The sequence below is a fragment of the Triturus cristatus genome, chromosome 3_2 (assembly GCF_964204655.1).
Source record: "Triturus cristatus chromosome 3_2, aTriCri1.1, whole genome shotgun sequence".
Lineage (NCBI taxonomy): Eukaryota > Metazoa > Chordata > Amphibia > Caudata > Salamandridae > Triturus > Triturus cristatus.
In genome coordinates, this window is record NC_140584.1 from 297,689,322 (window position 1) to 297,714,242 (window position 24,921).

At 50.6% G+C, this 24,921-nt stretch overlaps 1 protein-coding gene across 5 annotated transcripts in view; it reads right to left on the minus strand.

Annotated features, from left to right (window-relative positions):
- Positions 1-24,921, minus strand: part of RCC1 (regulator of chromosome condensation 1) — a 78,838-nt gene that overhangs the window by 25,683 nt on the left and 28,234 nt on the right. For all 5 annotated transcript variants that reach the window (XM_085647666.1, XM_085647665.1, XM_085647663.1 and 2 more), the window contains one exon: positions 19,353-19,505. In XM_085647666.1, the coding sequence (XP_085503792.1) occupies positions 19,353-19,505 (153 nt within the window). The remainder of the gene's footprint in view (positions 1-19,352; positions 19,506-24,921) is intronic.

The window sequence follows — 24,921 nt, forward strand, 5'->3', positions numbered from 1 at the left end:
AGTGGCCTGTAGGGTCTGACCGGGTTTGGAAAATGCAGACTGGGAGACATTTGTGGATCAAAATAGTCACCCTCTTTTCTGTGCTTTCTGAGAGCCGTATTGGGGTTGTCACACGTGGGGGCTCACAGAAGACCCTTGCCACCCAGTTGTGTTAATGTGTCAGATTCTATTGGCATCAGATGGGTTTCCTGCATTGTCAGGTGAGTACTTTTTAAGAAAAAAGATTGCTTTAAATGTAGCGCTTTAGTCTGTTGATGTTAAGCAACACGACTAATCTGTTACTATGAAGCATGGTTATAAGAAGAATGGCATATGCGCAGTAGCAGGCAGGTGTGTAGTGAAGGTTGGTGCTAAAGTAAAGCTCATCAGGCGGGGACAGAGGAGTCTAGGATTCAAACTAACCTTTGCAAGGGACATCAATTGCTCTGGAAGATACTCCTGGATATGTGGAGGGGTTTATGGAGTGCAACTTTAGTAGCACGAGTTCCTGTGGCCGATTAGACAGGTCGGCTAGGGCCTCCTATAAAGTGACAGAAGCGTGGATAACTTGCGTGACTGAGTAGGCAAACCACATATCAATACAGTGTAGCGTTAATTACCATGGTCTTGAGAAGGCAGCGGGGTGGGCATGTTCAGGTATAAGGCGCTGACAACAATGTAAGGTTCATCTGATCTAGTCTGATTTTAGTTCTCAAGCAGCATCAAGGAAGAAACCTATTCATTTTAGGGCATTTCATTGCAGAGGCGCATCCTGAGCAACAACATAACTAATAAAAAAAAAAAATGGTTTAAAAAGTAAGTAAAAAAAGTTGCTTTTCTAGTTCTCCCTCTTGCCTCCGATAACCTAGTATCTCTCCAGAGGGATCACTTTGGTCTTCATCTAGTCATTATGGACAGCAGCTGTGGCAACAGTCCAATGAGTCCGAGATCCCAAGACTCACAATATCTCACCTCTGAAATATAGCAGTGTCTCCCCTAGCGGTGGTCACCTGTATCCGTTGCAGCAGTTTGGAATAGAGTTTTTAGGACAGCTTGGCCTACTGAAGCTTGTTGTTTGGATTGCACATCAACACAGTAATGTTTAGTGAAGGTGTGTGTGGTAGACCATGTGGCTGCTTTGCAAATATCTTCTAAGGGAATGTTCCCTAAGAATGCCATGAAGCCCCTATTTTACGCGTGGAGTGTGCTCTAGGAGGAACTGTAAGAGTGCGTTTAGCTTTTTGGTAACATATTTGGATACATTTAACTATCCATCTGGCTATCCCTAATTTTGAAATGGGGTTGCCTTTATGTGGTGGAGCGAAAGCAACAAACAACTGTTTGGTTTTGCGATAAGGTTTGGTTCTGTCAATGTAATAAAGCAAGGCTCTTAACATCTAAGGTATGAAGGGCTCTCAGCTACTGAGTATGGATTAGGGAAGAAGACTGGTAGCTCGACTGATTGGTTAAGATGGAAAGGGGAAATGACTTTAGGGAGGAATTTTGGTTTTGTCCCAAGAACCACTTTGTTACCATGTAGTTGTAAGAATGGTTCTTCAAGAGTTAAGGCTTGTATCTCACTCTCTGTAGGGATGTGATTGCGATAAGGAAAGCCACTTTCCAAGTTAGGAACTGCAGTTCGCATTTAAGCATAGGTTCAAATGGAGGACCCATGAGCCTTGTGAGAACTATATTGAGATTCCACACTGGGGGAAGGTGGTAATCTTGGAGGAATAATACTTTTAAGACCCTCCATAAATGCTTTGATGGCTGGTACCTTAAAGAGGGACAGGTGTTGTCTATTTTGCAAGTAGGCTGCTAAGGCCACTAGGTGTAGCCGTATGGAGGAATACGCTAAATTGCATCTTTGCAAGTGTAGCAAATAGCAAATAATGTTTTGGATGGAAGCATCTAGTGGGCGTATGTAATTGTTAGCGCAGTAAATGGCAAATCTTTTCCATTTTGCTGCATAACACGCTCTAGTAGGTCTTCTAGCCTCTTTTATGATATTCATACAGTCCGGTGGGAGGTTGAGGTAACCGAACTCTAAGACTTCAGGGGCCAGATTGCCAAGTTCAGTGTCTGAGGATCTAGGTGTCTGATTTCTACATGGTTCTGGGTTAATAGAGCCGGGGAGAGGCGCAATTTTTGATGTGGAACTAGCGATAGTTCTAGAAGTGTGGTGAACCAGGGTTGACATGCCCAAGTGGGAGCTACTAGGATCAGTTTTAGCGACTGTTTCAGCTTGCGTACCACAAATGGAATGAGTGGGAGAGGCGGAAAAGCGTACACAAATCTGCCAGACCAGTTCATCCATATTGCATTGCCCTGTGGGTGTGGAAACCTGGCAGCGAAGGTTGGGCATTTTGTGTTTTCGTGAGTGGCGAACAGATCTAGGTCTGGTTGGACCCATTTTTGGAAGAATGGGAATAGGACTTTGGGGTGTAATTCCCATTCGTGGATTAGCGGGGTCTGGCGACTTAGGAGATCGGCAACCTGGTTGTGAACGCCTGGAAAGTGTTGCGCTAGCAGGTAGATGTTTTGGGGAATTGCCCATCTCCAGATTTGCTGTGCAAGTCGGGACAGTTGGAGAGAATGTGTCCCCCCTGTTTCTGTATGTAATACATTGTCGTCATATTGTCTGTGCGGATGAGGACAGTTTTGTTCTTTACATGTACTTGAAAGGATTTGAGTGCTAGGAACACCGCTAGAAGTTCGAGGTGATTGATATGGAGCAGTTTGCGTTGAGTGGTCCATCTGCCCCGAGTGGTGTATTGAAGGAGGTGGGCTCCCCACCCCGTGAGTGATGCGTCGGTGGTCAGCACTACTTGTGGAAGAGGCTCCAAGAACGGCCGCCCTTTGGACAGGTTGATGGTGTTCCACCATTTTAGTGAACGAAGTGAGCGACTGTCCACCAACACCAGATCGGTAAATTGTCCGTGAGCCTGATTCCACTGTTGTGCTAGACACTCTTGCAAGGGCCGCATTTGAATTAGTGCGTGGGGTACGATGGAGATTGAATATGCTACTTCCCAGTATGCATCTGTTCTTGGCATGTAGGGCTGCTGACAATCATATCTGTGCATAGATCGCCGCCTAGTGTTGGGTCCGGATGATTGCACATTGTTGTCCTGGAAGAGTCTTCGAAGTATCCTGAGATAGGTGACTCCTCCCCTGGACCACAGTGCGCATGGGCATCCTCTCCATCCTCAGATTGTTTTTCGCCATTGTGGCAGTGATGGAGTAGATACAGAAAGTGATGACCATGCTATACAGTAATTCTGAGAGCTGCAGCTGCTACAGGCGCCGGGGAGGAGGGTGGGCGATATGAATGTCAGCAGCCCTACATGCCAAGAACAGATGCATACTGGTAAGTAGCATATTCAGTTCGAGGCATGTGGGCTGCTGAATTCATATCTGTGCATAGAATACACAGCAGTACCTCCTATTAGCGGCGGCTACCCGTGCCAGCTGCAGCAGTCTGAAAAAGAGTTGAGAACAGCCTGTCCTACAGCTGCCTGCTGTTTTGAGTGTACATCTACACAGTAGTGTTTGGTAAATGTATGTATAGTGGACCATGTGGCTGCTCTACAAATTTCCTGTAAAGGAATGTTTCCCAGGAAAGCCATGGACGCCCCCAACTTTCGTGTTGAGTGGGCTCGTGGTGGAATCGTTAATGTGCGTTTAGCTTTTTGATAACAAATTTGGATACATTTAACGATCCATCTGGCTATACCTGCTTTGGAAATGGCGTTGCCTTTGTGTTGTGGAGAGAAGGCAACAAAGAGTTGTTTAGTCTTCCTAAAGTTGTTAGTTCTGTCAATGTAGTACATGAGGGCCCTCTTTACATCTAGTGTGTGGAGCATCCTCTCAGCGACATTTTGTGGGTTTTGAAAGAAAACCGGCAGTTCAATGGTTTGGTTCCTGTGGAACTGCGATATTACTTTAGGCATGAATTTGGGGTTGGTACGTAGTACGACCCGGTTTGCGTGAACTTGTATAAATGGCTCCTGAATGGTTAGTGCCTGGAGTTCACTAACTCTTCTTAAGGAATTGATGGCAACCAGGAAAGCCACTTTCTAGGTGAGGAACTGAATTTCACAAGAATGGAGAGGTTCAAAGGGTGGACCCATTAGTCTGGTGAGGACCAAGTTGAGGTTCCACACCGGTGCTGGGGGTGCCTTGGGGGAATCACCAGTTTAAGTCCTTCCAAAAAGGCTTTGATGGCAGGCACTCTGAATAAAGAGAGGTGCTGCCTGTTTTGGGGATAGGCTGCTATTGCTGTTAAATGGACACGTATTGAGGTGTATGCCAGATTGCATCGGTATAGGTGTAATAGATAGCAGATTATGTTCTGAATAGATGCATCTAGCGGGTTAATGTGATTGGTGTTGCAGTAAATGACCAACCTCTTCCATTTGGCTGCATAGCAAGCTCTGGTAGTGGGTCTCCTGGCTTCCTTAATGATCTCCATACAGTCAGGGGGCAGGTTTAGGTAGCCAAACTAGGACTTCAGGAGCCAGATTGCCAGGTTCAGCTGTTGCGGATCTGGGTGCTGAATTTCTCCATGCTTCTGCGTCAAAAGCACGGGTTTGATCCGCAGCCTTTGATGCGGCACCACGGAAAGTTCCAGAAAGGTGGTGTACCATGGCTGGCGTGCCCATGTTGGAGCAACCAGGATGAGTGTCAATGAGTGCTGTCGCAGTTTGCGTGCCACCAGCGGTATCAACGGCGCTGGGGGAAAAGCGTACGCAAATCTGCCGGACCAGTTCATCCATATCGCATTGCCCTGCGACTGTGGATGTGGGAACCTGGCGGCAAAGCTTTGGCATTTTGCGTTTTCCCTTGTGGCGAATAGGTCTATCTCTGGATGACCCCACTTGTGGAAGTACGGTTGGAGTACTGATGGGTGTAACTCCCACTCTTGCATCTGGTGGCTGTCTGCTGAGCAGATCCGCCATCTGGTTGTCCTTGCCAGGGAGGTGTTCCGCCATGAGGAACATGTTCCTTTGAATGGCCCACTTCCACATGCTCTGAGCCAGATGAGACAACTGTGGAGAGTGTGTTCCTCCCTGCTTCTGTATGTAGTACATTGCGGTCATGTTGTCCGTCCGGATCAACACGACCTTGTTGCATAGATGTACTTTGAATGCCTTCATGGCCAGGAAGATTGCCATCAGTTCCAGAAGGTTGATGTGCATCTTCTTTTGTTGTGTCGTCCATAGTCCCTGCACTGTGTAGTGGAGTACATGAGCTCCCCATCCCTGGAGAGACGCGTCCGCTGTCAGTACTATCTGTGGGACAGGCTCTTGGAATGGTCGGCTCTTGCAAAGGTTTTGTGGATTCCACCAATGCAGAGAGTTGTATGCCCGACCGCTCACCAACACTAGGTCTTTCAACTGTCCTTGAGCCTGATTCCACTGACATGCTAGGCACTCCTGAAGCGGGCGCATATGTAATTTCGCGTGCGGGACTATGAAGATGCAGGAGGCCATCATGCCTATCAACTGCATAAACACTCGCGCTGGAAGTGAGTGATTGGGTTTGAACTTGGAGATCAGCAGTTGTATGCTGTTGATCCTCACTAAATTTGGCTGAGCTGTGGCCGCCAGAGTGTCTATAGTCGCACCTAGGTACTGTTGTACGTGTGCGGGCTGGAGATGGGACTTTGGGTAATTTAGTGAGAATCCCAGACTGTGAAGAAGGTGAATGGTGCGGGACATGTGGCTTGCACATTGCTGGGCTGACTTCGCTTGAACGAGCCAGTCGTCTAGGTAGGGGTAGACGTGTATATGCTGCCTCCGTAGATGTGCTGCCACCGTAGCTAGGCACTTCGTGAAAACCCTGGGCGCTGTTGTCACGCCGAAGGGAAGGACTTTGAATTGATAGTGCTGCCCCTGAACAGTGAACCTGAGGTATTTTTTGTGTGAGGGGTGGATGGGTATGTGGAAATACGCATCCTTGAGGTCCAGTGTGGCTAGGAAGTCTCCCTGCTTGAGAAGCGGAAGGACTTGCTGTAGAGTGAGCATGTGAAAGTGCTCTGAAAGAATGTACTGGTTCAGGGGTCTCAGGTCTAATATAGGTCTGAGCGACCAGTCCTTTTTTGGAATTAAGAAGTAGAGGAAGTACACCCCCGTACCCTGCTCGTGGATGGGTACGACCTCTATAGCGCCTTTTAGAAGCATACTTTGCACCTCTTGCTGTAAGAGCGTTAAGTGCTCTGAGGACATAGGACGGTTTCTTGGTGGTATTGTGGGTGGAGTGGAGGTTAACTCCAGACAGTAACCGTATTTTATAATATCTTTGACCCACCTGTCCGTGGTGATGGAGTTCCACGTGGACAGGAACCTTTGTAGCCTTCCCCCGACAGGTGTTATGTGGTCGGGAGGAAGGGAGAGGGCGTCACTGCTTGTTCTTGGGGGAGGACCTGGTGTTGCCGTAGCCACGTCCTCTGCCCTTTGTACTGGAGCCACGATATCCACCTCGGGTGTTTTTATCGTAGGTGGTCTGTGTATTGCCTTTGTTATACGTTTGTTGTGACCCCTGTCCTCTACCTGCTCCCTTGTTTCTGGGGCGACGAAAGGAGCCGCTCCGAAAGGACTGAGTTTGGAGAGCGCCCATGGACTTTGCAGTGTCCGTGTCCTTTTTTATCTTCGAGGGTGGTGTCAACCTCTGGCCCGAATAAATAGTCGGGGTTGACTGGCTGGTTGAGTATATTGTTTTGTACCTCAGGCTTGAATCCTGAGATTCGTAACCAGGCATGTCGTCGCAGCATGACGCTTGTGTTTATGGCCCTGGCAGCCATGTCTGCAGCATCTAGTGCACATTTGATGGAAGCATTTGTGAGTAGCTGTCCCTCTATGATAAGAATTTCTGCACCTTCTTTGTAGGGGTCAGGGAGATGTTGAAGTAGTTGCTCCAGTGTCATAGTGCGCTCTATCGTAGCGAGCGAGGAGCGCTTGAGTGTTGGCTATGCGCCATATGTTGGCAGCTTGGGCGGCAACTCGCTTGCCAGAGGTCTCTAGCACCTTGGACTCTTTGTCCGGGGGAGGAGCGTCACCTGTCGTTTGCGAGTGTGCCCTTTTGCGAGCATTCGCTACGACGATGGAGTCTAGTGGTAATTGGCCTCTGATGCAAGTAGGATCCCCAGGTGCTGATCTGTATTTCTTATCAATCCTGGGGTTTATCACTCGTGCCCTGGTGGGTTCCTTGAAAATGTCCTTGGCTGGTTTGAGGACTCCCTTCAACATTGGCAGAGTCTTTACGTGCCTTTCTGAGGATGCAAAAGTGTCCATTAGAAAGTCATCTTCGATGGTATCAGAGTAAAGCTGTACCCCATGGTTATTTGCAGCACGTTCAATAAGAGCGTTGAACGCCGCAGTATCCTCCGTGGGAGATGTTTTTGCCCCATAGAGTTGTGGGTCCTGTGCATCGAGAGGTGCACCTGGGTCTACAGGGTCGCCCCAAGTGTGATCAGGGTCCTGCTGGTCATCAGGGTCTGTGTCTCCATGGTAGGGGACTTGGTCATCCATGTAGTCCTCCAACGCATCCGTGTCGGAGCGTGTGGGGGAGAACAGTTGTGGATCCTGGTAGGATGAGTGGAAAGGTTCATAAAGGAGAGGTTCTGATTCTACAGGCAGCTTCCTTTTTAGTGGGATCCTGAAAGGGTCCAACGGTGGTTCCGAAGTTATCCTTCGCTCGTGGAGAATCATCCTGCCAGTGTTGGCGTCGATGACACGTGACGGAGACGTCTCAGCAGGTGTAATCGTAGTCTGGGTGACCCGTGTCCTGAGTTGGAACATTTTCGGGATTGTTGACGGAGGCAAGTCGAAGGTAATGTTGGCTGGCACCGAAGAGGCTGCTGGAGCTTCATACGGACCGGAACCAGACGGGTCCTGGAGGGCAGCCTTGGTTTTGCTGCTTTGTGTCGCACCAGGTCGTACTTGGAGCGCCTTTGAGGCTTTGGCACCGACCAGGTTCGTAGAGGCGGCCGTGGACTTTTCGGCGCCGGTGGTTCATCGAGTCGAGGTGCGGAGATGACCGTCGACGTCTTCGATGCGTGAGGCTTTGGTGTCGAGGGAGCGGTGCGAGACGCAGCAGGCGGTGCGGCCCTCGGTGTCAGTGGCGTCGGTGCCGGGAGCCGAGCAGGTTTGTCGGTGCCGATGGCCTTTTTCCGTTTGTCGACTCCGGCGTCGCCCGCTTCAAGTTCGGCACCGAAGTCTCTCTTGGTGCGGTCGGTGCAGACGCGTTGCGCTGGCGTCGAAGGCGTGGAAGGCCTCGATCCGACCAGCGCCACTTTCGGTTTCGGAGGAACCGGAGCAGCTTTCGGTTTCGGTTTTATGGAAGGGAAACCAGCTGGTTTAAGCAGTAATGGCTGCCGCTGAACGTCCGAGGGCGGGGCCGAAGAACTGCGGGATGGGTCTCGGGTAAGGCCCGAAGGCGATCCCTCGACCGGAGCCATAGGCTGTGGCACTGGGCTTTCTTCGGTTTGAACAGGTAGGCCTTGTTCATCATTGGAGCTACTCTCTTCGGCCCCTAAGGCCTCCTCGTCGTCTCCTACCTCGGTGTCGTCTTCACCTCTGTGGAAGAGTGATTCGTCGACTTCGTCCGATCCGGGTTCGTGTTCGGAAACGGGACTGGAGGGTAAGACTTCCAATTCTTAAACGTCTTCGGCCTCGAAGATGTCTGCTGGGGCCGGTGCCGCGTGCTGCGCCTCGAGTCTCGCCGCTCGTCGATTCCGTAGAGTCTTCTTGGAACGGAACCGGGCACAGGCCATGCATGTCGATTCGTCGTGGTCCGGCGAAAGGCATTTGTTGCACACCGGATGGACGTCGATGTGTGGGTACTTCGCATTGCATGCCGGACACCTCTTGAATGGCGTCCTCGATTCCATCGTCGAAGTAGTCGATGGACAGGTAAATGCGAAAAAAGTCGGTGCTGAAAGTTAGTAAACTAACAAGGTTGTATCGAAAACCGATCGATAAACAGTACCGACGCGAACTAAAGGCCTTTTGGCCTCGACAAAATATTTTCCTAACTTGAGCTAAGATAGCACATCCGAACCCAATGGCGGAAAAAAACAATCTGAGGATGGAGAGGATGCCCATGCGCACTGTAGTCCAGGGGAGGAGTCACCTATCCAAGGATACTTCGAAGACTCTTCCAGGACAACAACGTGCAAACATCCGGACCCAACACTAGGTGGCGATCTATGCACAGATATGAATTCAGCAGCCCACATGCCTCGAACATGAGGGTACTTGGCGTGGCACAACGGACACCTCTTGAACGGAGTCCTCGACTCCATCGTCGATCGAGCGTCGAAGTTTGGACTAATTTGGTCCGAAAGTTGGAAGAGGGTGTGGAGCACTAGAACTAGCAGTCGACACCGAACGGTAACTGTACCGACGAAAACTATAGGCCTTTTGGCCTAAACTAAGTATTCCGAAGTTGAGCTAAGATAGTTGCATCCGAACCAAATGGCGGAAAAAAACAATCTGGGGATGGAGAGGATGCCCATGCGCACTGTGGTCCAGGGGAGGAGTCCCCCATCTCAGGATACTTCGAAGACTCTTCCAGGACAACAATGTGCAATCATCCGGACCCAACACTAGGCGGCGATCTATGCACAGATGAATTCAGCAGCCCACATGCCTCGAACGCCCATGCGCACTGTTGTCCAGAGGAGGAGTCACCTATCTCGTGACCAAAGGCTTCTTCCGAAGACAACAACCTGCAATCATCCGAGCCCAACACCATATGGCGTTCTTATCCTAAGTGTGTGATCTGCAGCTCATATGCCTCGAACATAGGTGTTCAAAGATAGTCAAATGCCTTCATTGTAGACGTTAGTACATGCTGACAGAAGCTTATTATGCTGGGTGAGGTATTGAGGATGGATTCTGACTGTGCCCCCAGTTGAATTGCGTGCCTTCGCGCTTGCATGGGTTTCCACTAGACATAAATGGTCTCTTTACTTATTGCTAGTAGCAGAAAATGTAATTAGGTACTAGGCTTCCGTGCATATTGAGCAGTGGATTCAGGGTAATGGTGAGCCTCTCAGACTCTGTAGCAGCAACAGGGTAGTTTTGTTTGGATGTAAAACTACGCTAGGGAATGCTTGCAGAAGTAAGTTAGCCAGCTGACGGCCCACTTGGAGAAATCTTTCCTTCAGAAAGGCTGTCTCCTGCTCCAGTCTACTTTCTATGCCCAACGTCTGGTCAGTTTGGTACACAGGTTGTTGGAGATCTTGAGTGCCCACTATTACACAGTCTAGAGACCCCCCTGTTCCAGCAAATCTCTTATCAGTAGCGGGTAAGTCTGCTGGCTCGCTTTACTTTCTATGTTGTTATTAAAATCGCACTGTTCTGCTCCGTGAAGTTGCTGCTGCCTGGGTCCACATAGGTCTGCTCTAGATTCATGTGAACTGCCGTCTAAATCCGCAGAGGCAAGCCTCCATATTGGGACGTTCTGTGGTAGTCCGCTAATATTAGGCCGGATCCGACACCAATTTAGATCAGAGACGCTGGCTCGATGCGGAGCTCAGTATAGCTCTACTCTTTAACTCTGGCACTAGGCACACGTTTTTTACATTACCTTTTAAAATGAAATGAAACATAAGACTACTTTGATATCAACTAAAAATGATTCAAAATAAATCAAAGTTTAAAATAACTTGCAACACCGCCCTGACAATTTATTTCAATAATACCCACTGAATCCACTCACTTCACGGTCTCAGGCCATGCAGACGTCCAATAAAAGTTCTACTGTCACGCATGTCTGATCCTCAAAATGGCAACTTTGCTAAAAATAAGAAATTCCAAACCCAACCATGCACAGCATACAAATCTAAAACATAATTATTGCAAACCCAACCTTAGACAAATGAGCCTAGCCACACTAAAAATGAGCAGCCTGGGTAATCTGTTAAGGATTTCTCCCCCCCCATTAATAAAATAATGCAGACTACCAAAGGAATGGTTGACTTCTAATTGGGCCACGTGGCTACAAAACAAGCGTTGGTGCAATGGAAAATCAGGCAATTAACAATGGAAACTGTAAGCAGCTGGTTCTATATACGATATAGCCACTAGGTGGTAATACAGTGCACAGAGTACAGAGGTTTCCCAAAAGTGTACAGGGATCAATGTAAAACCCAAAGTGCTCTATTAGTGGTAGTGTGGGCGAGCAGCCTTAGGCCTAACACAGAAGAGGCCGATTTATTGCACAACAGTGACCAATAATAGACACAACTCAAGGTTATTCACGGGGGAGGGCACAAAGCAGTAACAAACATACACCACCAGCAGTACAGGGGCGGCTGGGTGACATCTGGCACCCAATGCCAGAAATAGGCATTCTTCGTTTGGCAAAGAGGCTGCAGGTGTGGCACCGGAGGAAGAAACAGCAGAGGTAGAGATGTAGTCATTGTAGGGGCACCATCATTTTAGCCCACCAAGGGACTGTAGGTGCAGCGGTGTCTTTTGATGGAGTCTTCTTACCGGAGCGGTCATAGTCGGGGAGAGCTTCTGGATTCACACTGCAAGGGGGTCTGGCTCACTGGGGAGACTTCACTGCACAGGCGAGCAACTCTGAATCGGGCCGTGGGTGTCGGGAGGTAGAGTGGGCAGGAGACGCGGATCTTGAGTCCTTGGAGTAGGTTTTTTCTGGACAAGTCCACTGTCCATCGGAGAAAGGAGTCTTTTTCAAAGGCAGCATTCCTCCCAGGGCTCCAGAGATCACAGAAGCTTGAGACAGGGCGGTAGGGCTGGGGCAAAGACAGTCCTAGTCTCCAGTCTTCTTTGCAGGGTCATTTTTCTTCTCAGTAGTCACCGATCTAGTTTCTAGGTCTGGGGAGCCTGTTAAATACAAAATTTTAGGGGAGTAGTAAGTAGGACCACTGGGCACCTTACCTGAGGTGACTAAACCCACTATTATGCCACCCTCCTGTGGGAGGGAGCATAGACCTATCTGTGATTGGAGGGGTCCCCCTCATCTTCAAGATAGAGGGACTGGCCGAGGAGGAGCCTAGCGCTTGACCAAGATGGCCGCGTGAGCTCAGAGCTCCCGAGACCCTCGCGCCCTCCGTCGACTATCCTGTCTCTAATCCTGTCGGTATGCATGGCATCGTGTGGATGACTTGTCAGGGAGGCGATTGATGCTACCCGCGGTCGGATCGCCCACCGGGAACCGGACTTATGCCTGGCGGAAGATTGCGGCCTATCTCCGAGGGATGCCAGGGGCTAGAGTTGGCAGGATGCCCGACTCCTAGTTGAACAACAACGGCCAGGCGAGGTGTGAACTGTCGGACGGAGGTCCCCGTCCTTTCACTTTCGCTTTCTCTCCCTTTGTCAGCCCTGCCCCTGGAGAGCTCTGGGTGGCTTTATTACCCTATGGATGCTCTGCAGGCTACTCTGGCGGCCCACTGCAGAACAGATCACTCCTGATTCCTTTCGTTGAGAGGGACCCGTCTTATCTGAACCGACCTGCTTGGTGTCAACCATGTCGGGCAAAGCAGAGGGGGATCGGCTGAAGGCTAAGTCTACCAGGCGGGGAGCCTATACCCAAGTCAATAGCATGGACCGCTATGCTCTGCAGAAGGGATCACCGAGTGGGTCGAGCCAGTCGCCGGATACCCAGAAGGAGGCCTCGCCTTTGGCCCCAGAGCTCTCACTACAGGATGTCATGGGCGCGCTCGAAGGGATGCAGACTTCGATTGGGAGACAGTTTGATGCCCTGGCGCATAAGGTGGATGCCATCTTGGTGGATGTCAACCTGATCCGTGCGGACTTGGGCAAAACGAATGAACGGGTTAAGAACCTGGACCTCAAGACCACGGGCCTCACCGATGATGTTACAGAACTGCAGACCGAGGTTCGTAAGCCGAGGACCGAGAGTGATATCGCCGCCCGCCGGCTGGAGGACTTTGAGAGCCGGGCCAGGCGCAACAACGTGCGCGTCATCGGGGTCCTGGAGTCCTCAGATGAGGCTTCGGTTGACCTGCTTGTTGAGGACTTGGTGCTTAATCATCTGCAGCCTAAGGGTCTTGGAAAGTTCTTTGCGGTGGAAAGGGCCCATAGAGTGCCGGGCGGGAGGCCCAAGGCGGGTGCCCCGCCGAGGCCGATCGTCGCCCGGCTCTTTCATTTGAGATCGGGACGCTATCCTGCAAGCATTGAGGGTGACGGGCCCGGTTCCCTTCCAGAACGAGTCGGTGAATTTCTATCCGGACTTCACCCAGCAGGTGCAGAGGCAGAGACAGGGCTTCCTGGGGGTGAAGAGGCGGCTCCGGGAGAGGGATCTGAAGTATGCCATGCTCTTCCCTGCCAGATTACGTGTGGTGCACGAAGATCGGACATTCTTTTTTGACTCTCCGGTTATGGCCGATGAATGGCTGGACGCTTTGCCCCGGCGACGGACGGGGGACGACATTGCCGAGGACGGGGACAGTGGCCGGGATGGGCAGGGCTGATATCTCGGAGCCGGTCTGACTTGATTTGGCTATATTTGAAGACTTGAATAGAGTGCAGTAACTGGAGGGTTGCGGGAGGACGAGGGGTGCTCTTTTCCTCCCTTAGGGTACTTTTTGTAGATTTTGGGTTTTGTAGGGCGACAGGCACACTGCAAGTTGGGGGGGCTTTGTAAGCTGCAGCAGGGGTGCAGGGTGGGGGGGTGTTTCTGGGATTTTGGGTTTGTTGTTGGGGGGTTTATTTCTGCAAGGCATGATGATTATTTCCAGGACTGTTCCATGGTGGCTCTTCGGGTGTGGGGTGGGCCTCTTTCCGTTTGAGGATGGGGGGTAGGGGCTTAAGTGTTATAAGCTGGAATGTTAATGGTTTGGGGGATCGCATTAAGCGTGGGATTGTTTTGCAATTCTTGAAACGGTCAATGCCGGATGTTGCCCTGCTGCAGGAGACGCATCTTATAGGTAATACGTGCTATGCTCTGAATAGGAAGGGTTATAAATTCATAGCACATTCGGGATTCTCTTCTGGGTCCAGGGGTGTGGGCATCCTAGTTAGAGCTTCGTTACCATTTGAGGTGGACTCCACCATTGTTGATGATAGGGGGAGGTTTGTGGCGGTGGCGGGGCGGTGGGAAGGAAGAACTTTGGTTTTAGTTTCGGTTTATGTCCCGCCGGCCCTGCAGGCCTCCACGTTCACAGATCTGGGTAGGGCCCTGCTGGATCTCCCGGGGGGTATGCTTGTGGTGGGAGGTGATTTCAACGCTGTTGGCTCCGGCCTGCTGGATAGATACCCGCCCAGAGACACAGGGGGGGGGCTCAGAAGTGGCTTCCAGACTTCCTAGACACGCTTGGCCTGATAGACTGCTGGAGGCTCCGGCACCCCACACAGAGCCAATACACGTTCCACTCCGGGGCACATGGTAGCCTTTCCAGGATTGATTACCTACTCACTCTGGCCGCGCATGCCTCGTTGGTCTCCGAGGCGAGGCACATGGCGCGTGGTATATCTGACCATTCGCCAGTGTGGATCCGGCTGGATCTAGGTCGGGAGGGAGGAGGAAGGGTGGCCCCTATCAACCCGTGGTATTTCCGAGACCCCAAGATGCGCAGCGCGCTGGTAAAGAAAGTAGATAATTTTTTCAAGGACAATCAGGGATCCGTGGACTCGGCAGTGTCGCTGCGGGAAGCTTTTAAGACCGTGCTTCGAGGGGAAGCCCTCTCCCTAGTAGTGGCTGCCAAGCGGCGGAGAGATGGCGAGGTTCTGCAGGTGGAGGAGGAGATCGCGGCTCTGGAGGGAGCGATGGAGGGGGAGGTTACAGAGTCCTCACTGCATGAGCTTTGCTTGAAGCAAACTGAGTATAAGGACCTGGTGACGAACGCCGCTAAGACCCTCAGTAGGGAACAGCAGGGCCGTCTGTATGATGTTGGTGACAAGGCAGGGAAACTCCTGGCTTGGCTGGACAAAAAAGAACGGGTCAATAGAGTTGTGCCAGAGTTGACGGGAGAGAGGGGAGAGGCGATTGTGGAACCTGAGAGGATTGTAAAGTGTTTCTCGGACTATTTCTGTAGGGTTTATGCCTCAGTGTCGGATAGGCCCCCCGAGGACTCGTGTGACCTCCTCCGTGATATCGAGTTGCCCTGTCTCTCCGATATAGATAGGGACGATCTAGATGGTGACATAACGGTTGACGAGGTGGCGGGGGCTATCCGCGCGTTAAACTCGGGCAAGGCCTCGGGACCGAACGGCTTGCCGGTCGACCTGTACAAGCTGTTTCCGGATAGGGTCGCCCCTCACCTGCGCGCCATGTTTCTGGAGGCGCGGGGGAGTGGGACCCTCCCATTGGATCAGCGACTGGCGACGATTGTGGTTATACACAAAGAGGGTAAACCCCGAGATAAGTGCGCCTCATATAGGCCTATCTCACTTCTTAACGCGGAGCCGAAAATTCTGGCTAAACTCCTGGCGACCCGATTGATTAGGGTACTCGGCGACTTGGTCCACCCGGATCAATCCGGCTTCATCCCGCACCGAAACACAGCGTTAAATCTTAGGCGCCTTCATGGTGTAATCGCCAGGGCGGGCACGCTGCGTGAACCAGCTATTGTGGCGTCTCTTGATGCCACGATGGCCTTTGACACGGTGGAGTGGGCATACTTGTGGGCCGTGCTGGCCAAGTTCGGCTTTGGCTGCGGTTTTGTGAGCTGGGTGAGGTTGCTGTACGAGGGGCCGCTTGCGAGTGTGGTGGTGAATGGTCGGGCGTCGACTCAGTTTCAGCTTGGGAGGGGTACTCGGCAGGGTTGTCCCCTGTCGCCTTTGTTGTTCGCCCTCGAGCCGCTGGCTGCGTGGATACGTTGGCACCCGGATATACGGGGCCTTAGATGGTCGCCTGAACACGAGGACCGTATTTCGCTCTATGCTGATATCCTGCTGTATCTTGCCTCACCCAAGAAATCACTTATAGTGGTCTGTGACGTACTCACATCTTTTGGTAGGAACTCGGGTCTCGTTATCAACTGGAGTAAATCGTATTTGTATGTTCTTAGTGGCGAGGTTCCACCGATCCCTAGCACATGTTCGATACAGGTCGCTCAGCAGGGCTTCGTGTATTTGGGGATTTTTATCTCCATGGACTCTGCTGTGCGATATGAGAAGAACCTGCTTCCCCCCCTGGCACGCCTGAGGCGAGATGTTGAAGGCTGGCGGAGGTTGCCGCTCTCCCTTGTTGGGCGTGCGGCCCTGTTCAAAATGATGTCTCTTCCTCGCTTCCTCTACGCACTGCAGAATACTCTGGACTGGGTTCCGGCCAAATACTTTCGGGAGGTCGAAGGCCTCCAACGAACACGGCTTTGGGATGGGCGGCCGCGTATAGCTATCGCAAAGTTGACGCTTCCATGGTACGACGGGGGCATTGCGCTCCCAGACATCCGGCGGTACTATTGGGCCACCCAGCTGAGCGCGATTAATCATGGGTTTTATGGCCCTGCCCTCAGCCCTGGGTACGCCATGGACAGGTGGTTGCTGCGTGGTGGTAACTACTACAGGGCGTTGTACTCGCGGTCCCTAGACTCGTCCCTCACGGGGCCCACTGGTGTGGCAGTGCGTGTGTGGAAGATGGCAACTGACTCGCTGGGCTGGAAGGATAGGCTCACCCTCGCTACCCCGCTGTTTGAATCGGAGAGGCTGGGAAGGCTTTGGCATACAAAAGGGTTTGATATATGGGACCTGATCGGCATCTCCAGGGTGGGAGATGTGCTGGAAAAGGGGAAGGTGAAGTCCTTTTAAGAGTTGCAGACGGAGTATGAGCTGGGGCCCTCCGAGTATTTCCGATATATTCAGGTGCGTCACGCCCTCCGATCAGTCCTCGTAGAGGGTGAGAAGGTGCCTGAGTCCTCTCCTTTGGAGGATCGGGTCCTTGATGGCCATATGCCCGAGAGCACGATCTCGCTCATCTATAAGAAACTGATCAACGTCCGGGCGGACATGCTTCTGGGGCTGAGGGACCAGTGGACTAGGGATGGCCTCGAGTTGGATGATGAGGATTGGCAGTCGGCTGTTTCCTCTCCTAAGGAGGTCGCGATCCCGTCGCGTCTGAGGCTGGTGCAGCTTAAAATACTGCACCGAGTGTATGTGACGGGGCCACAGCTGGTTCACATGGGATTCTCGGAGGACGGCCTATGCAGGAGGGGATGTGGTATGGTGGGTACTTTCCTGCATATCATTTGGGAATGTGGTGTCACTGTGGAATTCTGGAGGAGAGTCCATGCAGTGATGGGGGAGGTGACGGGCATTGCTATGCAGCCGGAGGCGCGGTGTTGCCTCCTGAATGTCTGGGGGCCCACTGACCACGATGAGGCACAGACCCAATGGGTGACTCTGGGTAACATGGTTGCTAAGAGGGATATCGCGCGATTGTGGGGCTCTTCGGGGCCCCCGACACTGACCGCGTGGAAAGAAAATATGGACTGGAGTATGTTTAGGGAGAAGACGGTCTATTGCGCTAGAGGCCGCCCCCGGAAGTGGCATGCCATCTGGGGGCGGTGGAATCAATACAGGGGGGGGAATATGTCTTGCCCCGGATCTGGATCCTCCCGAGGAACAGCTTTCCTCCGGACCTTCTTTCCAGCTCAGTATGGTTTATGAACTATTTTGGCCTCTGCTGTCCCCCTTCTTCCTCTTTACACTGTATTGTAACTGGTAGATGAGTGGGGTCCGGCCTCCCCTGGGGGGCTTTCACCATGGGCTTTCAGTGTTCTTGCCTTGCTGGGGTTTGTTGTGTGTTTTTGTGTTTACTTAAAAATTGAACCTTTGCACTTCTCCTTTCACTGTACTGGGGACGCATCACTGTTTCTATATATCGATGCTGCCGAACCTCCGGGTTGTCGGCTGAATAGCTGTGTCCTGATTTTTAAAAATAAAGGTTTAAAAAAAAAAAAAAAAAAAAAAAAAAAAAAGATAGAGGGACTGAAAAGTGTGCTCAACTTCGTCTCCTACACCATAAGGGTGGAGTGGGGAAAGGTGGGCATACCTCCAAGCCTTTCCCACTGGTTTTCCAGCCCAAAGTGTGGGTGTAAACCGGGGGCTGCCATCTGCTGCTAGCAGCAGAGGCTGGAGGGGGGGGGGGGGGGGAAATCGCAACACAAAGGCAGCAGGTCTTCGAAGCTTCCTCTTCGAGCACTGGCCCATACTGGGGGAGTTGGTTTGACAGATCTGCCTAGGACGTGCATGGCTTCTGGTTCCAGAGAGCAGAGGTTCTCCACTGAGGGATCCAGAAACAGGTCTGTGTGTGGCAGCCAGTCAGTGCCCACTCCACAGTTTGTAGGTGGGGGGGGGGGGGAGGGGAAAGAGATGCCCTCGGAGTACATGTTTTAGTAAATCTCACACTACCATCAATGTGGATTTATTGCAAGAAGCTGTTTGGTACCAAACACTACTGGGTTCAGTTAAACCATCATGGTGCTGTGGAGCTAGAGTTGTCAAGTTCCCAGCCATGTACGCTCTATGGCTTCCCTAGCACTTGCAATATTAGGGAATAGACCCTAATACTGTAGGGGCATATGTGCTCAGGCAGATATGTCCACACCTGAGATATAGTGCACCCTGCCTTAGGGCTGGTACGGCCTGCTAGATGGTGACTTACCTATATCTTAGGCAAAGCTAGCAGTCATGGCATGGAACACAGGGAGTGTGCCACGACAACTTGGTCATTTTTTCACCTCACAGGAGCATGGCAGCTGCAGGGGGCAGTGGCATTGTCCTAGTGAGGGGGTACAAATTACCAGGAACTTAGAGGGGCAGAAGTTACAATTGTGGACATGTTTTTAGGGAAATAAGGGTACTGGGAATCTTGACAGCAGGTACCCAGTACTCTACAGTCAAAGTTGCATCAAAACCAGGGAATATGTGGGGTGTACTGTAACAGAAATCAATTTTCTAATAGAAGTCCTAAAGCAGACTGCAGCCAGATCAATGGTTCTTGTTGGAGACCAAAGCATGCATGCAAGTTTGGGGGGAGGGAACGTAAAAAAAATCAGGACATTAAGGGAATAGTGCAGGTGGGTGTTTAAATGGGGAGGGGTTGGGGGGGGGGGGGGGGGGGCGGAAATAAGGATCACTGCAGTAATTTTCATAGTTGAACTTGTGAAGTGCACCGGCTCCTGTGTTCCACTGCTGATCAACCGTGCAGCAAATACAGCTCTGAAAATAAAGGCAGCTAGTATTGCTCATCAAAACTACATTAATAAACTGGACATACACAGATGGTCAATGAAGACCACCAGAACTACAGACAAAAAAAGATAAAGAGCTGGCAGGTTACTCCTGTGAAAAAGGTGAAAAACATTCATAGAACCACGACAGCGAACCATGTCACCATATTTAGGCGCAAGAAACTGAGAAAAAGCACATTACCATCTTTGGTCACTGCGTAGCTGACAGATGCACCACAAGCCACTGAGGACACGCTTGGCAACCCAGGGATCAGCGTGGGTTCGTTCTTCTCTTCGGCACTCTCTCCGAGGCCCAGGCGCCCATACTCTGCCCTGCCCAAGCTGTAAGCTCTGCCTGTCAAAACACAGAAGAGGCATAAGTTGGTTACTGTGTGGAGTTTGATGTTGTAAAACCGTAATTCACTCCTCAGTTTTTCCAGAAAAAGTAACAGATTCCACCCATAAACAGATTTTACTCAAGCGGCCATTTTCCAGAAGAGCACAGCAATAGTATATTTCAGCAACTCCGACTGCCCACCAATTCAGAAATGGGAGAGCTTAGGCCCACTCAGATTATCTGCCAGTCAGAACAGCAGTAGCACAGCCGGTCTGCAAAGGATATGCAGGCAGCATTCTCACAATGTTGTCTTCTGAGGAGTACACATGCCACCCTCTGTCTGCAGGGGAGACTTAAATAGTGAAAACAGTAAGAGTTTAGTGGTCTCTTTGCACAAGATCTCTCACGGACAGTGCAAAAAACGTTGGTCTTCGAGCCTGCCCACTACTTGTCATTTGTTGCCTTAGTCAGTCATTGGCTTGCTTCTTATTCAATGGCTTCCCTCCCTCTTCTTGTGCTTGTCCGAAGCCTCGAGAACTTCCTCTGCCATCCTTCTCACTAAATGACTTGCATCCTTCCACTGCTCACGTTTAAGGAACTATTTTTCCCTTTCAGTACTCCATGCATGTGTTTTCTTCTCAAGTACTGCTTGCCCCTCTCAAATATCTTCACCTCACAGTGTTGCGCTCCCCCCCCCCAAATTTCTTCTCCCTTGTTTGCCACTCATCTAAGTAATATCTGCCCTTCATCCAAAAGCACTGTGTTGCTTCCTGCACCCCTAGGTCTATTAATTTTCCCAACTCTAGCCTTTGATCTTTTCATTAATCCCACCTCATCTTAAACCTAGTCCTGTGCTCCTTCACCTATTGACTCCCCACCACACACTCACAGGTGAGGCCCCCACCATAAGTTTTTAAAATGTTCAATTATTAAAACATTTTTGAGAGAGCCCGGCGGCTGCTCCTTCTGCTAGATCACTCCACACCAAAATAAAAAAAATATATATATATCCAAACAAAAGGTGGTCCCACTGAAGCCATCGCACACAAAGGGGTTAACACATATGCCTCAGGTGGCAGCAGGCACAACGTTCCTCCCCCGCTTCAAATTTAAAAGCCAAACGCGTTTCAGGTATGCCAGTACCCTTGTTCACTGGCAAATTGCTTTCAGAAATGTGCACGGACAAGCAAAACTGATTTGGGACGTTGATTTATTAAATACACAAGCCCCGCCCCAATGGGCGTCACAGTGGCATCATGGTAATGGTAGTCCACATCATTTCCGCCATGCTGGTCATGTCACGTTAAGGCCCCAGTGGGTGTTTTGTGAAGTCCGTAAATCTATCAAGCACATTTAAACTGAAACATTGATTATCCATAGTAGGTGAAGCGCTGAGCAAGTTCGCTGTGGTACTAACCAATATGTACCTAGGGCTCCGGCCCCCTTTTATATAAATAAATAAAAAAGTATGCAGTTAAAAATTGTATTTTCAAAAAAATAAAAATATACTTTGTTTTACATACTGCTCCAAGTGGAGTCTAATCTTAGGTAAATAAAAAAAAAAGTAATAAAAATTGGGCCACATCATACGATAAGTGCCCACATTCATGTTGAATATAAGGATTTCGGCCACAAGAGGCACTTTGGCACCAATTCAAATAGCCAGTGACAAGAAAGCAGGGAAAAGAGCAAGGGGTTAAATTTACAGACTAGGTGTTTTCGTGGCCTTCCGAAATGCGACAGGAGCGGACCGATTTAATCCCAAATGTAATTTCAATCCTAAACAGTGGTCTCAAGTGTGACAAAGCTCCATCTCCAACTCGGGTCTTTTTGATAGAAAGAACAAATAATTAATATCTTGCGTGGCGATCTCTTTGTGGCTGACAAGACTAAAACCTCTAAGCTAAAATGGGATTTTTGGAAACTGAAATACCTTTAACAGAAGAAAGTTTTGAAGGCTCTCCTTGAAACAATACCTAACATTTTTTAGAGCCACATACCAGTATGAAAGTAATTTTTAATTCTCTGCGCGGCTGTCCAGGAGGATTGTGGATGACTGTAGGAACCTGGGGTCACCAGGCCCTATAGGCGGTAGCGTGGCGCGAGCCGGTCAGGCAACCAGAGGGCGATGTGTTAAGCAACCATACACCACACGCTTCTCATGGACTAGGAACACACACAATAAGGGACGCCACACCGTTAAATTATGCAAATACTTCAAGTTTATCCAAGTTTAGCTGGTCAGATGCAGTTCAGGAAATAACAAGGTAATACATGAATTATAATACCATCATGACATTACATTCGACACTCTGGGTGATATTTATGCAGTGCCTAACCTTGTTCTAGCGCTGTGTGCGCTTACGTAAAGTCTTTCCCTGAACGGGCCGTCTAACTAAGCATGATACTGGAACGGAGACACATTGGGCTCACTAACATGGCGCCTGGGGAACTGAGCGCTCCTCGTAATCGATGGCCCCTGATCCTGTGAAGTAAAGCATATGAAACAAAGCGCTACGCGCAACCATTTGCAGGTAATTACAGTCGAGCAGAGCATATAATACAATGCGCTACGCGTGATCCTGGTATGACATTACCTTCGTGCAGAACATATAACAATGCGCTACGCGCATCCCTTGGCAGGTAACTACTGTCGAGTAGAGCATATAACACAAGGCGCTACTCTCATTTCCTGGCAAACAATTACTATCAAGTAGAGCATGTAACACAGTGCGCTACTCGCATCTCTGGGCAAACAACCTTTCGAGTAGAGCATGCAACTACGGTCGAGTAGAGCATATAACACAAGGCGCTACTCGCATTTCCTTGTAATGTAATTACTGTCGAGTAGGGCATATAACACAAGGCGCTACTCGCGATCACTGGCATGTGAATACTTTCGAGCAGAACAGGTAACAGTGCGCTACTCGCATCCCTTGTCACTCCGGCGGGGGAAGCAGGGTCGGTGGCGAGAAGCGCCACACGAGGGTAATGTTAGTCAGTTCTTTAGGCGGCTTCCAGCGGGGAGAATGACAGGACTTACGGAGCGGGTCCCTATGCTCCGGTGCAGTTCACTAAGCACCGCACTCAGTCTTACAGAAGGGGGGGGACACGGACAGGATCCCTCGGCGGGGTCTCTCCGTCGCGCCGGCAGGGGAGGGGATTCCCACGGAGGGGACGACCCGGGCCAAGTGCGGTGCGGTTTCCGGACCAGCAGGGGGCGCACCAGGGGGGATCTCGGCCTCCGGGCTTACCTCCGTCTCGGCGTCAGCAGGCGTCCGTCCTCACGACGTTGGGGGAACTCGGCCCCGACCTTGCGCTTCTCCTCACACGGCTGCGACGGGGCCCCGGACTTCACCTGGGCCTCGCGACACAGCAGGGCACTCCTCCAGGCCTCCAGGCCGCAGCGGTGAGCGCGCTGGCTTCGTCGTCGCAGGGGGGGGGGGTCAAATTAAGGATGGGGTAAAGTGCTCAGCGGAGCACGCTGCCGGGGATCCCAGACCAGGGTAGGAAGCGCGGGGGTCACAGCGCTAGTACCTGGTCGATCCCCGGTGTCTTGGCAATCGGCTTAGTATTTTGTTCACTAGGGTAGCTTGGACACGCAGTCTCAGCTCTGGCATTCAAGGCTTACAGCTCGCTCTTGTCATGCAGTCTCAGTTCTTAAAGTTAGGTTTCAGTTCTCAGTTGACAGATGAAGTCTTTTGGCGCAGATGTATCTGGCGCCCTTAAGGGGTTCTGTTACAGGGGTAGGGATGGAGAGGGCGACTAGATCCTTCCTAGTCAGGTTGGCAGAGAGTCTCTGGGTCCTCCTACTACTGGGCAAGATCAGTGGGATTCACAGGGCACCTCACTCACTTAAGAGGCAGTACCTAAATCCTGTCACTCTCAGAGGCATAAGTCCCTGGCTAGGACCTACCGCCTACACTCCTGGTGGATTCTTCCAGCTCTGCTTCACCCCAATGGCCAACTCACCACACAAGTTTCCCTCCCACTCTTAAGTAGCCCTAGGTCAGGTGACCTCTAGCCAAGGCGGTAAAAGTAAAACCCCACCTCCCTTCTAGAAGGTTCCAGCTTCTTCCAGGAGCTTCCCCACACTAACTATGGGACAAAAAGGCGGGCTGGTATCGCAACATTGTTGTGGGTCCCAGCCAGCTCCTGGCAGCTAGGGTGCTACTATCAAAAACGACCACCCTGCAGTAGCAGGGGTCTGTGGCAGCCATCTTGGGAGAAGGGAGCACCTGCACCTTAACACTGCCTGGCAATGAAAAGGCGCCCGGAGACCTAGTCCAACATAAAAATGAGGGTGGAAAAAATGAGGCACGATATAAAAATAGAAGGGGAGACCACCCTAGGGCTGACAGGTCCAACAATGACAAATTACAATAAACCACTTTCGACAGAACACATGCAGACAATTTGAGAATGCAGATCTCAGTAGGAAAGGGCGAATTTCCCATAAAAAAATAAAATAAAAGGGGAGGTGTGGCGCAGCAGCCAGAGCAGCTGACTCTGGATCTCCGGGCCCGCAGTTCGATCCCCAGTGCCAGCTCCGCATCATGCCACACTGGGCAATAACTCACTTAATCTCTCAGACAGCCCCCAGCACCTTAAAACCCTTGAGGGGTGATATGTTTGCGCTTTGCAAATAAGGATTATAGCTGAAGCAAGCAAGAAGAGACGTGTAGTATTTTATTAGCTTTTATTTAAGTCCGGCGCATAACATGGTTTTACAGTTAACATTCCAATTTGATTAGTTAGTACAGTTGTCCATTATGGCTAATCAGTAATCAACAGAACAGCACAGTCTCACAGGTGCACACCCTAGATTGGATGATTGGTACTATTGCCCGCTGGATCTTTTCAGTTTTAATTATGTAGCACAATTACCACAATCACGGAGTTCAGCAGAGCCATCATATCACATGCTCGGATTGTAGATATTGTATAAATGGGTCCCAGAACTCCCGTGGGTGAGAGGGCTGTGGTAGTTCCTCTGCACATATTTCGAGCTGTTCGTTACAATACGTCATGTCTGCTACTCATTGTTTTATGTGTGGTGTGTGTCTACTACCCCATTTTATAGCAACCTGGCCTTTGGCCAGGAATAAAGCTACGGATAGCAATTTGCGCTTGGACGGCTGTTTTATTTTATATAGGCCTAAGAGGCCTCAGTAGCCTTTCACTGGGGGTCACGCCCTGGCTACATGCATGAAGTTTGCACGTGTAGCATTGTAACGCAGACATCCATCATCTTCTCAGAGGCCATATCTATGCAGCTGTGCTGGTGTATAATATTTTTGTTGCAGGAGTTTCAAAATGAATGATCCTGAGGTTGCAATTTGGGGTTAGTACCTGCATGAGTGCGCAAAGTGCCCATGCAGTTTGCCTATTCTGCTCTTGCTGGACTTCATTATAGAGCTTGGTTATCAAATGC